At 37.9% G+C, this 17,639-nt stretch overlaps 1 protein-coding gene across 1 annotated transcript in view; it reads left to right on the top strand.

The window, feature by feature from the left end:
- Positions 1 to 17,639, top strand: part of LOC126272090 (laminin subunit alpha-1) — a 1,228,077-nt gene that overhangs the window by 586,743 nt on the left and 623,695 nt on the right. The window contains exons 7-8 of the mRNA XM_049974652.1: positions 3,230 to 3,523; positions 11,151 to 11,414. Of these exons, the coding sequence (XP_049830609.1) occupies positions 3,230 to 3,523; positions 11,151 to 11,414 (558 nt within the window). The remainder of the gene's footprint in view (positions 1 to 3,229; positions 3,524 to 11,150; positions 11,415 to 17,639) is intronic.

Here is a 17,639-nt window from a genome sequence, read left to right as displayed (position 1 = left end):
GGTTGCCTTCAGAATAAAATAGAATAATGTCTTAAAGTACACAGCTGTTGCTGAATTTAATTGACATTGACAATTGTTATAAGTTTGACCTGTGGTCAAATCCTGGGATATCAAAGATTGTGCAGGGGGTCGAAGACAGTTCTGGTGTTATGTCATGGAGAAGGTTGATGATATGCTGGCCATGAGACTGCGTGTTGGCGAGCCGGTTGTGTGATGTGGTCATGGATATTCTAGCTGGTAGTCTGCAATGACATTTTCTGTACCCTTAAGGTGTCTGACATTGGTAGTAAATTGGGTGACATAGTCCAGGTGACAAGCACTGGGGGACAGAACCAGTTGACAGGTTTTTGATGGCAGCCACGACGGGCTGGCAATCGGTGTCAATTGTGAGACATCATCCTTTGATGTCATCCTGAAAGCAATATAGGGCTTCATACACTGCGAACAGTTCACGGCGAAAGGTAGACTATTTTCGTTGGGATTTACAAAGTTTCAGTGAGGAGAAGTGCAAGGGTTATCTAACACGCCCATGCTCCTATTGTAGAACTGCCATGATAGCATAGTCACTTTCATCAATGATGAATGAAAGGTGGGCAATAGAAGAAGGGTGAGCTAGAGTAGTAGCCTTGGAAATGTTGCACGCACAGAGTTCACTTGAGCCAGTGCTTGCCAGTTTTATTTTTTCCTGACAGTACCTTGGTTACTGGTAGAAAGGTGGTGGCAGCATTAGGGAGGTGACAGTGGTAAAAGTTTATCATCCTCAAAAAATTATGTAATTCATGATAGACCGCAGGTGGTGATAAAAGACTGATTTCGTCTGTTTTTTCAGGAGTGCGGTAGATATGATGGTGTCGACAAGGTGGAGTGCGGTGATTTCGTCTGTTTTTTCAGGAGTGCGGTAGATATGATGGTGTCGACAAGGTGGAGTGCGGTAGATATGTTGGTGTCGACAAGGTGGCCGACAAAGATTACCTCACATTGTAGCAACTGAAGGTGTCAATGATCTCACTGTCCTGTGCTAGGATGACGAAAACTAGTTTGAGGTGGTGCTTGTGCCCTTTAGCTGTGGTGGAGAAAATGGTGATATCGTCCAGATATACATAACAGAAGGGCAATTTCAACATGTCGCTGTCAATAAAACACTACCAAGCTTTGTTTTTTGTGTTCATGTGGAATGACGGAAATTAAAAAAGGCCAAATGATGTAACGATAGCGGTCTTTGAATTGGTCTCCGCATTAATAGGAATTCGTAAGTACACTTTTTTGTAGCCTACCACACTGAATATCAATGCACCCATGAGAGAGTATGTGAAGTCTAGCATGTTAGGAATTGGACAGCTTTCAATTATAATGCATGAATTTAAAGCTTTGCAATCACCACACGAACGCCAAGTACCATCTGTCTTTAAGATGAGTTTAATGGGTGATGTCCAAGAACTACTAGAGGGGCAGACAATCCTTGCTTTTAACAGTTCATCTATGGCAGCTTTTTCTGCAGGTAGAGTGTGAGTGTGGAGGTAGGTAGCCTGGTTGGTTTCAGACAGGCGGACCTGGGGTGATGACAATCCAGTGCACAGTTCCACTATGGATAGCACTGTGCACAAGGGACATGGGATACACAGGGACGGCATGCTGGTTGCACTGGCACATTCATACACAGTGTATGGTAGCGCCAATTCATTAACAGTGTTTATTAAATCAGGTGAGCAAGTTGAGTTGGTCTGCAAGGTGCACCATGGCTCTGTCAGGAGGGAGAGCAATGTTGATGCCTCATATGTTGAACTCAATGTAGGTAGGGGCACATGATGTCAAAGTAAATTGGCGAGATCATACCAAATCTTGCAGTAGGGCCATGGCTATAGTGGGATGCTGGCAAAGGTCATAATTTTCATAATGTGCATAACTGTTGGAGAGGCTTATGTTAAAATACTGAGTTTGAGGTGACTAAATCTCATCGAAAATAGTGAGACACTGGGTGAAGGGTTTGTGAGGGTCAACACTGAGTTAGCTTGAAGAGATTGGTACAGATCCTTGACTGAGGGGAGTTTTGTCACTGATGACGCTTATGATTGGTCAACCACCGTTTTGTTGAAGTAAAACACTGTTAACCAGCTCTGGGAGTGTTGTAATAATTCTGCATTGAGCACCCGTTCTGTGACACTGGCAATGAGGAAGTTCTAGGTAGTGGGTCACCGAAACCAAGATTGATGTTGATGGTGATTGTGTTGTATACAAATTTGTAGTGTCATTTTCCACATGAAGCTGAATGTGAGATGTGGCAGCAAGAAAGAATGTGCCAATCAGGGGTGTGATGCTGACATCAGCACCTGAATTGACAAGTAGGTAGTTTTGTGTTGTGTGATGTGGTCAAACATATAGAGGTGATGAGAGTCAGACGTTCGTGACTGTGATGCTTGTACATCATGCACATTCTGTGCATGGAGGCAGCTTGACTGCTGAGAGAGACCCAGTGGACCTACTGCAGGCTGCTGTTGGAGTTTGGTAATGTATATGGTGGTCAACAGTTGTGCACTACATGACCAAACTAAGTGTGAAAACAGCAGTAGCATGGAGAGGTGTCTGGGGTGGCAGGAAAAACTGTGTCACTGAGCAGGTGGCACTGTGTGTCAACATGCTGAAATTTCAAGGAAACAAATACAAATTGAAAGCACTACTACACTATTTCTGTGAATTTATTTTCAGCATAAAGGTATTGGTGCAGAAAATTTTCACTTCTATAAAACTGAATTTTTATCACGTTTTATAACTGTTTATAGAGGAATAATTGTTAACTAGAGTTCACTAAAATGCATATACCATCTGGCCAGCAAGCAGTGAATGTAAATGTAACTTTTTAGTCTTTGATGTACAAGTTCCATAACTTGTATGTCAACAAGCTTAAAAGTAAATAAAATAAAAAAAAGGCCACTCCAATGGCAATACAAAATTTTGGACATTGCAGTGGCAAACAAGCTAACATGCACTGTAGTTATATAGTTTCACAGTCTTATACCATATGCTCAAATTTATTCAGATCAATATATTTTTAATTAATTTGTGTGTATTCTTGGAAAGTAAATCCATCTAGTTAATCATCCATAGCATGAGAAATTACTGATTTAACTTTTCTCTTTGTATTAAGAACTATGTCTATTACTTACTGTTCCAAATGCTTATCTAATTTGGTTTTGTTTTGCTTAATTACCTGTATGAATATAAACTGTAACAGGTTGCTGGAGCATGTGAATGTAAACCAGGCTATTCTGGATATCACTGTGATCGCTGTGATATATGGTACCGTGGATTTCCTCAGTGCACACCATGCCTCTGTGACCCACGAGGATCCATTGCAGGTGCCTGTGAAAAGGAGTGCATTTGTAAAAAGAATGTTGATGGCCAACAGTGCGACCACTGCAAACCTGGTTTCTTTGGATTAGATGAGAACAATCCTGATGGTTGCAATGAATGCTATTGCTCAGGAGTGAGCACAATCTGTGAAAAAGCGACACTGTATTATGATTATGTGAGTACAATTTACCTGTTTCTTATGCATGCATATGTGCACAGGCACACACACACACACACACACACACACACACACACACACACACACACACACACACACACAAATTATGTTTGCTTGACGAGGTTTAAATTATTCATCAAAATTCTTTGTCATTTATCAGGGAGTAATGAATATGTAAACCCCATATCTTTGGTGTCCACAATAGCTCATCAAAAGAAGTGAAGGTGCATTCTGTTCTCTCCTTGAATGTGCTCACATATCTGTGGAAAAAAATTATATCACAAGAAAATAATAATAATAATAATAAAATAATAATAATAATAATAATAATAATAATAATAATAACAGACATAATGTCTGAGAAAGGAAAGAAATAACAATAATAACAACAATAATAATGATAATGATAATAATAATAATAATAATAATCTAGCAGACAAAGGAGGAAAGTGAACTCTTCATTAACGTGAAGAGGAATTATGGGAAACAGCATCACTTACTTCTAAAATTCACATTTTAAGCAGTCATTGGGACAAACAGAGAAGGGGAAGGCGTGTACATAAGACTTGCAAACTCACAGACACAATATAACTAGCACGCAAAAAAAAAAAGTATTAGAATGCCATCAAAGAAAATAACAGTGAACTGTTCCAAAAAACATGCAAAGAGAGATTGGTCAAATTTTTGCCACAAGTCGACTGTGAAGTTTAATTTTAGTTGATATCGGCATACACATGTGAGGATCAGCTGTAGGTTTAAATGCATTGAAAGCACCTGAAACAAATTATGGAAAGTATATGTTTCTAGTGTGAAACATCTTTGTATTTGCTGCAATCTATGAGCAACCCATTCGCACAAAAATGTGTTTAATATGTGATACTCTTTTCAGGTTTGCATCCAAATCTTCAAGTCACATTAACTTGACTTAATCATATGCTGAGAAATAGGAGAGAGTACCACAAGATAACCTGCCAGAAAAGCTAGAGAATTCACAAACAATGTAGATATGTTGAACACACATTTCAGATTAAAACAGTGCATCAAAGACTGTCTCATGCCAGGACACCTGCCATTTGTGAGCAGTGCTCTCCTAATAGTGTCATTTAGGCACAATTCACAGACCGACTAACAGCTACATCCTGTACTTTTATTTGATCTTTTCATTTTATTTCAGTAGTAAATTATGAAAACCCAGCTCCAAACCTGGAATTAACAATCCATCTTCCAACAGGTAGAAAACAGATTGACACATGATCAGATCAATCCATGTAAGAAATGTAGTCCATTACTGCTATTACTCTCCTGAAAGATAGTAACAACCCTGTATAATACACTACTGACTCAAAACATTATGATCATCTGCTTAATGATGTGTTGGTCAATCTCAGGAAAGCAATATGGCAGTAAATCTGCATGGCACAGATTCAGAAAGTCCTTGTTAGGTTTCTGGAGATATAGGGCACAAGTCATCCATGCATAGGTCATGTAATGCCAGTATGTAATTACAGGCCAGTGATTTGCTGGTAGCGAGCTTGCCCCCTATAGTGTGTGAGATATATTCCACCAAGTTCAAATTGGGCAGATTTAGTGACCAAGACATGAAGGTGAGTTCCTTATGACGGTCCTAGTTGCACTGTAGCACAATCACGGATTTGTGACATGGATGGTTATTCTACTGGAAGATGCCATCACCGTTAGGGAAAACATCAAGTATGGGAGGGTGCAGATGGTTTGCAGTATCATTCACACTGTCCACAGAAGTTGTTGGTGCCTTCGATTACTACTGCAGGTCCCATGAAAGCGCTATAGCAGCATACTGCTTCCAATGGGCTGAAACCATGGCACAGTGCATTTTTTCGCATGGCTGTTCACCAGGATGAAGGTGTATCTGGACGCAGGCATCTACCTGGTGTAATGACAGTTGTTATTCATGTGACCAGGTGACATTTCCAGTGATCCACAATTTAATATTGATGATCCGATGTCCACTGAGATCATAAATGATAACATTTTTACATCAACATTTGAATATGTATGAGTCATCTGCAACAGAGCCCCATTTTCAACAATATGTGCTTAACAGTGTATTCCAAAATCCTTGGGTCTTGTAAAGTTCCAGCTCTCAATATAGTCAAAAACTTACTCAAAATTTTGGTTATATATTGCAGTTTTCTGAGTTAATAAATAATATGTTTCAAGTTTTATAACCTTTAGAGCAGGAAATGAGACATTAATTTTGTATGCTTTACTTGAAGAATTTGTGCTGGTTACAACTGTTGCTCATGATTATTCGTCTTGTTCTTTGCTACATAAGTGCTAGGCATACTTTTTTGTACTATTCTACAAAGGGTGTTCAATAAGTAATGAAAACTTTTTTTTCTAAAGGAGGTTGGTTTTACTCAGGATTCCAATTTACCATACTATTACCTTTCCTTTGGCTACAAAACCTACTTTTCAACATAACCTGTGATGGCCTTACACCACATTCTTGGGAGGGTATGTATGCCTGCATGGTACTACTCAACTGGTCAGTGGTGAAGCCAATGTATTGCTGCATTAATGACCTTCCCATCATCTACATACTGATTCCCATGGAGTGCATCCTTCATTTTGCCAAACAGATGGAAGTCAGAAGGTGCAAGATCTGGGACTGTAGGGTGGATGGGGAAGAACAATTGAATGAAGTTTTGTGATCTCCTTTCAGGTTTGCATGCTCGTGTATGGCCTTGCGTTGTCATGGAAAAGGACAAGTTTGTTTGAATTTCTGTGAAAACCAACATGCTGAAGTCACTTCTGCAGTTTCCAGGGGCTAGCACAATATGCTTCAGACTCGATCACTGGACCATGAGGGAAGACATTAAGCAGAATAACCCCTTCAGAGTCTCAGAAGACCACTGACATGACTTTACTGTCTGAGGGTGCGACTTTGAACTTTTTCTTCCGAGGAAAGACGATGTGGCACCACTCTATGAATTGCCATTTTGTTTCCAGTTCGAACTAATGAACCCATGTTCTGATGCTCAACAAAAAATTGACACAATCAATCTCACAACGTACCAGCTATTCCACACAGATGGTCCTTCATTGCTCTTCACGCACTACCAACAGGACATCCAGCTCAGCAGCAGGGTGTTCAGTTATGGTTCATCAGTCAACTCGAATGAGAGTGTACATACATCCCAACACTGCAGTGTGGCTGGCCAGCATGTGAGAGATCGAATAAGTTTGCATGACCTTGTTGCAGTGATGACAAACGCCTCACCCAATCACTCATCATGCTTTGTTCACTGCCATGTCCCCACAGACATTCTGCAAGCAGCTATGAATATCTGTGGTGGTCTAGTTTACTTCCAAAAGGAATTCCATGACAGTTCTCGGCTTGCAATGCAGCTCCATTGCAGACCCCATCTATACTGTGCCGCCATTGATCAAAATTATACAAAACTATAGAGGCTGAAGTGGGAATATTCCATGGCATCCCACAACAAATTCCACATATTTTCAACTGAAACTGCTAGAAAAAAATGTGTTGCGTTACTTATTGAAGGCCCCTCATATCTGTGATGCGGAAATGGCATTTACAAGATACAATCAAAAAGTAATGGAAATTTTTGTTTTTCTTATAGAATCACTATTTACTCACCAACATCAACTTTGTCCCCTTCAAAGTAATCCCCCTCAGATACAATACACTAGTGCCAGCACTTTTTACAATCTTGGAAGCACTTCTGCAACTGACTTTTCATTATAATGTTCAGCTCCTGCAGCGGTTCTGTTTCTATCTCATCAGTGGTGGCAAAACCGATGTACTTTCATGGTTCTCTTCTGCCTTGGGAACAGAAAGAAATCGCAGGGGGCTATGTCCAGCATTTATGTTGGCAGAGGCAACATGACGGTGTTGTTTTTTGCCAAATCACGAACAAACATTGAGGTGTGAGTGTGAGGATTATTGTGATGCAGCTTCCATGAGTGGTTTTGTCACAACTCTGTTTCTTTTCTCTGGATTGTTTCATGCAAATGTTGCATAACTCTCAGATAGTATGCCTTATTGACCGTACACCATAATGCAGGAACTCATGACACACTATCCCACTGTAATCATAGAAAACAGTGAGAAGAACCTCCACATGCGATCCAACTTGTCGGATTTTTTTCAGTCTTGGCTCTTCAGACAGTTTCCATTGGGACTATTGGGCCTCGGTTTGAAAATCACACCCTTGTATGCATGTCATCTATTACAATACACAGCAATTCCTGCGTGATGTCTAGTGTGAAGTACCCATGTCACACTGTCTGGTAGGAAGTACAGGGCCATAGGGACACTGAACGTCATTCATGTTGCGAATTTTTTCTTTATTTTAACAGAACACACTAAATAAGATTTATTAAATACCTATTGGAAAAATTCTTCCAGTTGTATTGAAACTAAGAAAAAGAATAATTTACAATCAAAAAACTACCACACTGATTAATAACAAAATGCAATAATAAAAACTGTAGCTGTACAATAAAAGAGGTAAAAATTATTTCGTGAAAGAAATTTTAAGATTTGCAATCGAAAGTAGAAGTATACTCCACAGAAAAGCACTATATAAGAAAATTACTGTACCACCGCATAGCGGAGGTGTGCAAGGCATGCAAAAGAAATAACCAGACAAAATTGATGTAAAATATTACATCCTGAATGGTACAAATAGTCGGTGAGAATCTTCATAAAATTTACAGATCTTAAATCTTCTAGTGTTTGGTCAGTCCAAAGACCAACAGTGCATACAAGGACTAAGGTTAACAACCACTCATTTGGCCAACCCACACATGCATAAACACATTTAGACCAGAGTAAATAAATCTAGTAATTACTCAATTGGCAAATTAGCCAGCTAACACTTCAGCTAGAAATTAAAAAATAAAATAAAATAAATAAAAGGTGAGTGTAGTAGGTGCACGATTATTAAGACACAAACAAATACATTGAGATGCTATACAACCCCTGCTTGGAAAGGCACAGTGGGCTCAGAAAGACTTAAGTGGTGTAGGACCACCTGCACCGGGCTGGCTGTTTGGTCAGGCATGGACCTGGTTCCGCTTTGCTCTATCAACCAGGCACATTCCACTATAGTCCTACCAAAAGAATCACAAATGGTAGCCTAATTAACAGAGAAATATGGAATATAGTACAGGAATTGGGCCAGACCTCGACTATAGACAGAACACAGCAACACGACAGTCAAAATTACACTCACTCCGTCTTCTACTGGGACCATCCGCCAACGTGTCATCCTCAGAGGAGGATGCAGATAGGTGGGGCGTGGGGTCAGCACAGCAACAATAAAAACAAGTACATAATTTTTCAGTGAGTTAATGGAGTCAAAGCAACTAAACTTGTAAGGCGTCCAAAATCTAAATACAATTACCGAGCAGGAAGTTTGACTGTCAACTACGAATTATTCCAAACTTGCGCCATGTGGGTGAGGGTAAACAATTAACCATGGTGTGGAACGGAGTACTAAACGCTGAGCTAACACATTCAGTTGGCTTAGTGAACCTCTGACTAACAGCAGATAGAACAGAACATAACCTTTTGAATAACATTACAGTCTCATATAAGACAGTAGTAACAAAATATAGAGTAAAGTCCTCACTGAGAGAGACTTAATTATTATGATTAAGACGCCCCACCCATATAAACAATAAAAAACACAGTCAAACTTGGTTGTATAAACATCCATTGAGGCAACAGATGGAATTGTGCACTCCAGTAGTAGTATATGCAGAATGTAGCAAATGAAATGAATCCACTTAAAATACAAATGTGCACCACTACAAAGTTGATACCTTACAGAAAATAACACTCAGATTGGAGCACTAAATAAAGAAATACATTCAGCAGTTTTATAGGGTAGCACATACAACTTTCCTGTCTAGAGATGGAAGTGGGATCAATAAACAATCACAGTACTGGTACATGAAATGGCAATTATAGCTATGGTTACTGCAAATGCTTGACTCACTCGCATCCAATAAACCAAATTGGAAGCTCATCAAAAATATCCGTACTACAATCCAGCAAGGATGGTGTGAAGCCAACACACAGCTTCCACACAGAGGCAGTCCACTGCCATCTCCAAGACCACTCTGTCACTGAAGTGCAAAACGTGATGTATAAAGCCTAAAGAGAAAACAGTTTTTGATCACACCTTGTATACTTTTCAAATGATTTTTGATGTCCAAGTTTCATATTTTCTTCATTTATTAATAATTTTCACTCACAGACTGTTCCAAGTAGTTGTAATTATAATGGCATAACTTACAATGGAAATTTTTTTTCATCAAATCAATTTAAAAGTGGCAACTTGTTAAGCAGAAACTAATAATAAAATTTAAATAAATTATCTTGTAAAATCTAAAGCTCTACTATACATAATTTTGTAAAAGATTAGTTTTAACATTTAATATTGAAATATGTAAATTTCATTAAAGTGAACTGCGTATTTTGGATGCCTACAATGTAAGTGACTAATACAAAAGTTTCATCATTTCATACAACAAACAGTATTTCAAGATATTGAGAAGACTAGCAATGTGTTAAGTAGTTATATTCTGAATAACTGATTGCATTATTTTACAGGACGTGGTCATAAATTTGATTAAATTATCAAATTTGATTAAATTATTTCCTACTGTAGACTATATATTGTTTCAAATATTGTTGTAGACTCTAAATTGCTTCAAATGTTGTTGAAATACTAGTATAAGTTGAAAACTGAGACACCTTTATAAGTATATAACTATGCAAAAAATATTATGGGCTATTCTGTTCTTTACTAAAAGTATGTATCAACAGGTTGTATATGAAAATCTAAGGCTGTTACCTTACAGCCTGCACCAGCATTGTACTTAAGTCATCAGATCTGCCACAGATAAGCACTTATCTTGCATTGCAGAGGAAAACACCTCCAAAGTTCAAGTTTTGTGATGAAGCTTGAATGTCCAAAACCTTGTCATGTGCTTATGGTTTCTCCAATCATTTACCACAGATGTTCCTGACAAAAGCACTTATACATCCAACCAGTTTTGCTGTTTCCAACTTCATGTTCCTGGCCATAGCATTCTGCCCTTTGTTAAAGTTGCTTAAATGTCAGTGGATTTCTCCAATTCGCAGACAGTATTATCACTAGAAAGATTACCCTTTCATCTTTACTTCACTTACATCGTTTTCTTACATCACATGCTTGCTGCACCACCAGGTGGCATTCAGACTCATGGTGGGCAGTGGCCATAATGCTTTGTCTCATCAGTGTACAAAACAAAATCGTGGAGAACACCAGAGCTGGTAGAGGAAAAATGGGTGTCCATGTTAAAGTTCATAATAAGCTCTGTAAGTCACATGAAATTTTTGTGCAAATTAGGTAAGTATCTCTTTGCTTTTTATTTATGTGGTTCTCTATGGCCCTGAAACAGTAGACATCTATTATTGCATTTTTTGTGCTGAATGGAATCATCATACAGCACTTATGCTCAAATTATACATTTTATTGCTATTCTAAAAGAGTTTATAGTCATCAAATGAATGGTTATATCATCCTGTCTATAGTGTGACACCTTTTTTTCAATTTATTCGCAGGTTTCATCACTCTCTGGATGGTTAGTTAGTGATTTCTTGGTGAGCCGAACAGTTGTTCCATCAGTTGAGAAAATGACAATGAACTTGTATGTTGGGAATTATGATTTATCTGGCGTGGACATGTACTATTGGCTTGCTCCAAAGGCATACAGCAACAGCATTTTGACAAGCTATGGTAACAATATAACTTTTGAAATAAGCTGGGTGGTCATGAGAGGAGACACCAGTGGTCAGCCTATTGCAGGACCACTGCTCATTTTGATGGTATTTACCTTGTTATTTATTTCTTGCTTTTTATAGATCTGAATCTGTGGATCCATTAGTGATACATGTTCTGGCCTTGCTAACACTCTTGATTGTTTAGACTATAAAAATCTACTCAATGAATTAAAACATTGTGGCACTACTGATTTCTCTCTGGAAAGGATGGAGCCTTACATTTACAACAGAATGAAGACAGTTCCAGTAACAAACTGCACAACTGGAATAAAAATAAACCCAGACGAGAACAAACATTAAGTGTTGACTCATTATGTTTTGCACAGTGTGTGGTTTCTTTCTTAACCTCGTAAATAATCTTTCACACACATTAGAGAATTGTATAAAAGCAGTAATGTTTGTGATGCAACATTATTAATAAAGTGACCAGACTCACTTATACCAAATATAGGCCAGCTGGTAGGCAAACAGATCTACAGTTGGTTACAGAAAACAACATTTAACTCACAAACACTGGTAATATGCAACAGCAAATAAATAAGTACAACAGATGATGTCAGAAATAAACTTTAACTATCATACACAAAATGGTATTCTACATATAGCACTTTCCTTAGTATTCAGCTGGTTAACAAGCTAAAATTCAGCCAGTGTTCCAATAAATTAATCGAGAAGTTCAGTCTGGCAAGTTTTGCTCTTAGAAGACTATGTCATTATGCTCAAATGAAGAAAATGGTCTCTGCTTATTTGGCATACTTCCACTCTTTATTGTCATACAAAATCATCTTATGAAGCAGTTTGTTTACTGCATAAAACAAATAACTGCACTGGTCATAAGAGGCTTCTTCAATGAGCTTGAATGTTAGTGTTATGTTTTACTAACAATAAAAACCAGGTTCATCTGAAGTGTGATTTATGCAGCTTCAACAAAAGATTTAAATATAATTTCCATTTACACTTGTCTAGAGTTGGGTCCTATGTTCTGATCAGATGTCTTCAACAAACTACTGTACTATCTAATACATGGAAAGACACTGGGACAATGCAGATCCATAAAAATCTAAAAACATTTCTCACTGGACACAAACTCATTTATCTGATTACTTCAGTTCAAGAATTGAAGACTTACATCAGCTGCATTAAAAGTGTTAATACTCATCATACAAGGTCACGATTACTAAAACCATTGCTGTCATTCTCTGGCTGGTATCAATGTAGTCATGTAAATATTCAAAAAACTGTCAGAAATAAACTACAGTTCTTCAACATAATTGATGAATCAGCAGTACCTTTCAAAAGGAGCAGCTGCAATGGCATTTTACTATGTTAAAGTTAGCCTTTGTAACTACATGTAGTATGTAGCAGCACAATGATGCAGTTTTTAACAGTTGATTGTCTTTCATAATTTGAAAACTGAATTTTTACAAATACCCCAAGGCTCTAGTTCCTGCTACAAACCTACAGAATATGATGAATGAATGAAAACACACTGATAAAACACTGTTTAACAAGAAGATGTTGCAAGAGCGGTTCCTTGTGCACTTCAGAAAAGTAGGTGTTGTAGGGTGAGGATCAAGATGGCACACTTTGTGAAGCAGGCATTAAAGATGAGTACATTATGTTCTTCTGAATGTTCCACAACTGAATGATCTACTTGGTACTTTGCCACACACTGGCAGTGAACATTCATCCAGGGTAGTCTGCTGGTGATTACACCCACACAGAAAAACACATGGTTATTTCACTACTACAGAGCAATGTCCGAGCTATCACTGTATGGCATTTAACAAATTTATGACCACAAGCAGGTTAATCATTAGAATGCACAGCCACTGGCCAACTGAGGTTCTGGGCCAAGCATTTCACCCCACTATGGAGCATGCAATACAAGCTAACAACAGTTTTCACAGTCCTTGCTTGCTGGATTTTCCTCCACTACCAATCTCAATTCTAGCTTTTGTGAATTGTGCAGCTGAGAAGTCACTGCAATATGCAGGGTGATTCACGAAGATATGCAAATATTTTAATATGTTATTCTAAAAGTAAAACTAAAGGAAAAAAAAGTTCATATAAACATAGGTCCACAAATGTAGTTACAGAGTTATGGCTAATAAAAGATTTTGCCCGGAGTTTAGCAACTTCGGTAACATGAAGCCATTGCAAAACTGTGCAAGGTTAAAATAAAGCATGATTTCCATTTCTTTTGTTGTTTTGTCTGGTGAATCTAATAAAAAGAGGTCCCAGACTTGTATCCACATTACGTACTTGCATTATGAATGCAATACACAAAATTATGAGCAACCCCTCTGAAACTGAAACGAGCAACAAAATCTGTTTATACACATGCAGCTAAATGCATTGAACTTGGTGAAGACATTTTTGAAAATATATTGTGAATGTATTGTGAAATTGTACATACACTGTACAACTTCCTTAGCACTGAGCTTTGTTTTTTTTTCAGTTCAACATGAATTCATGTGCACTATCTGACATATCATGCAATTTCAGTTAATGTTATTACCATCATTTTTCCAAAATTAAATTCTCTACAAAATATGTTGAAAACTTTGTGCAATTGTCTGGAATTTAAGAAACAAATTGGGCCAAGTATATAATAAATTTAAAATTTTATAAAATTATGTCTTTACTTCTCTGGATGTTCTGGAAAACTACTGCAAATACATGCCTGGGACATGTTTCATTAGATTCACCAGATCAATAACAACAAAATAAATGGAAATCATGTTTTACTTTAACCTCGTACAGTTTTGCGATGGCTTCATATTAGCGAAGTTGCTAAATTTCAGCCAAAAGCTTTCGTTAGCCATAACTCTGTAACTAAACATTTGCAGACCTGTTTCACTTGTAGAATAACATATTAAAATATTTGCATATCTTCGTGAATTACCCTGTATACTTCAACACCGCAACTACTCTGCCCTCAATCTCCACTAGTCACTGTAAGCCTCCTGCCTCCACTCCTCTTCTCCTGTTCCAGCCCTTTACTAGCCTCTCCGTATTATTTTTCTACTCCAATCCAGATCATCCACTGTAAGCTTCCCTTCTCTGTTTATCTTAATGCACAACCAATAAGAAGCATTGATTGATTTGAACACTTGTGTAATGTCAGTACAGCTTAATTTTCTACCTTGGCATTAAAGCAGTAACTTATCAACACTGAAGAGGAACATATTAGTGACCTTATAACATGTGATAGTGGTTTAACTTTTCTCTGAGTGTGATATCATGTTGCTTATTTTCATCTTTTGGTTCTTCAGTTAATGTTGCTTTGTTGGTTTCACAAAGTTTCACAAGCATGAAAGGCCAATATTTTCAAGGAATTAAGGTCCCTCACTTATACTGTCTCTGAACTGCAATCGAGTCCTTGGCTGGACCTCTTGTGCAGCCCAGGATCTTAATCAGACCATTACTACTTTGATTTCTACTGGTAACATGACAATGAGATTCAGTACAAAGAAGAAATTAATGCTCCATCCATTCTGGTCCTTTCTTATCTATGTTGAAGCTATTAGAAATGAAAAAGGTAATTTGTCAAGCATTTTTAGTAAGTTTATTAATACCATACAGCTGCATGATCAGAGAAGGCTAATTTAGCTGTCTGCCTGAGATATTTAAATTTCATAATCTTAGTATTAAATAAACTATGAGAAGTTTCCACATAAACATTTCCACATTATAATAGAATGAAGTGAACTTTCAGTGCTGGAGTGGTAAAATATTTACAGAAGTTGAATGGTAGTTAATTAACAGCACAATTTAGAAAAGCTTGTTTTTGTCATCAAGAAGTGGCTTGTTTCAAAACCCTGAGTGTTCTCCTTCACTATGGAAATTTTCAGAACTCAATGAATTAATGAGCGCACAGTAGTGTCTTATGTGTTGGGTTCATAAATGCACATTCCATAAATGAGACACAGAACATCTGGTCAATGTTGTTATTGATAAAACATCTGGCTGAGCTGAGCTGTGACCCATGACTTACATAGTTTCCTTTTTGCAGTTAATGATGCAGCAACTTCCAGCATAAGTTACTATGTGTAATTATAAAATTACTGACAGTCAAGGACATTTTTCCTAGAACGGAATACCTGAGCTGACTGAGACAACCATCAGCCAACCAGCATCAAACCGAGGGATCACTATACAGATTGCAACAGAGAAGTAACCATGCAACGAACTATCTGATTCAATTGCATTCAGCCACATCCCTGAATTTAAAAGGAGGGAATTTAAGACACAGAGAGAAGTGTTGAAACAAACAGAGTAGCTCAGAGGAGGCTCCCTCTTAGTTCCCTCAAGATGTTGGTTTATATACAGTAGATCGCAATTAATGTCCATTGTCAGGACATTCACAGTATGACAGTTTCCCCAGGCACCCTGGGATAGATGTCAGAGATTCTAAATTCGTTCACATGACGCAACATCAGAAGGTCATTTAAATTAAATATTTTTTCCATGTTAGCATTATCACAACCAGCACGTCACATTGCGCAAGAAACTAATAAAACTGAAACAATGATGTCCCATTAATATTTACAGATTATCTTTGCATCAGAATACAATGAAAACTTAAAAGAGGCATGGGCTGTAAGAGATTGTAAACTGCATATGTAACTGACTGCCCATTCCCAAGGGGAGGTCTACATTTACATCTACATCTACATTTATAGTCTTAAAGCCAGCTTACAGCGTGTGGCAGAGGATACGTTTAATACGACTGTTGTTCCCTTCCCTCTTTTGTCATTCACAAATTGTGTGTGAGGAAAATGACTGTTGACAAATCTCTATATATGCTCTAATTTGCCTGCTCTGATTTCTTCACTTTGGTCTTTCTGTGAGAAAAATCTGAGAGGAAGCAACAAGCTATTCAACCCTTTTTGGAACAGCAGCAAACCTCTCTATGATGCAGAACACCTCTCTTGTAGTATCCACCACAATAACTTAATAATCCACTGATTAACCACACTTCTCTTCATTGAATCTCCTTTATCTCCTCCACCAATTCAATCTGGTTAGTGTTTCAGGCTAATGAATAATCAATAAAACAAGTATTTTGTAATCTCCTCTTGCATGGATGAATTATATTTCTTTAATATTCTTCCATTGACTCTCAGCATCTGCTTTTTGCATAATTTTTTTATGCGGTCATTGCACTTTCATTCATTCCAGCAGGTACTCATACATATCTTAGGTTATTACTGTTTCCAGTGGTTTGTCACCAACATTCTAATCGAATAATAATAGGTCTCTACATCTCTTTATGTGTAACACATTGCACTTATGTTCATAGACAACTTAAATCCACCGACAAAATTGAAGCAGTTGGTAAGGCATATTTTTTGACTGTTTGGATATAAGAAACATGTTGTCTCCAGTGGCTCATAATACACAATCACCAAAAACATAGTAAAACAAAAGGATCCAATTATTCGGGGGCACCTATGTTTACATGAAAACCTATTGTGATGTGATTGCTGTCACTGTGGGAACAGCTGAGCATAGCATTGTTGCACCCCTGTGCCACTGCATTCAGTGAACCCATATACGAGATGTATATAAGTTGTTTTTTATCAGTAAACCCATTCAAATTGTCGCAGCTCACTTAACGGACAACTAACACTGCCAGAAAAACAAATCCAAAACAGGATCGAGCAGTACTGAATGCAAGCTTGAGAACTAAGAGTAAAGTAGGCCTCGTTGTAGCCAACAGCAAGTACCGTGAGTGAATGGAACAAGTTAATTCCCAAACAAGTGCCTCACCACATACCATTGATTTGCACTGTTTTTCAGATATGTTCAATGCAGGAATCAAACAAAATGTAATTATTCTGTAATGAGGCACCATACACCATATGTTCCTTATACCAAAACGACTAGAAAATAGTTATGGCCCTTTAACATTCCCTGTACCTTTAACTCTGCTGATTTCATCCTGTTAAGAACATCTTGAGCTCATTTAGCTAGAGTAGAGTCTTTCCTTCTCATCCTGTCTGGTATGTCTCCCTGACGTGGGATTCTGGGCGACTTATAAACTGTACACCTTTCCCTCCAGTCCTTTTCCTTCACCCTTTTTCGTTCCCCTTCAACTCTTCTGCCAGAAGAAGGAACCACTGGCTCCAAAAGCTTGTACAAGTTAAATGTTTTTGTGTGTATGTTTTCCTGCCGCCACTCAGTGAGTAGATTTTTCATATACATCTACATCCATACTCGGCAAGCCACCTTACGGTGTGTGGTGGAGGGTACTCTGAGTAC

The sequence above is a fragment of the Schistocerca gregaria genome, chromosome 5 (assembly GCF_023897955.1).
Source record: "Schistocerca gregaria isolate iqSchGreg1 chromosome 5, iqSchGreg1.2, whole genome shotgun sequence".
Taxonomy (NCBI): domain Eukaryota; kingdom Metazoa; phylum Arthropoda; class Insecta; order Orthoptera; family Acrididae; genus Schistocerca; species Schistocerca gregaria.
Note: the sequence above shows the minus strand (reverse complement) of the source record. Positions and strands in the feature narration are given on the sequence as shown.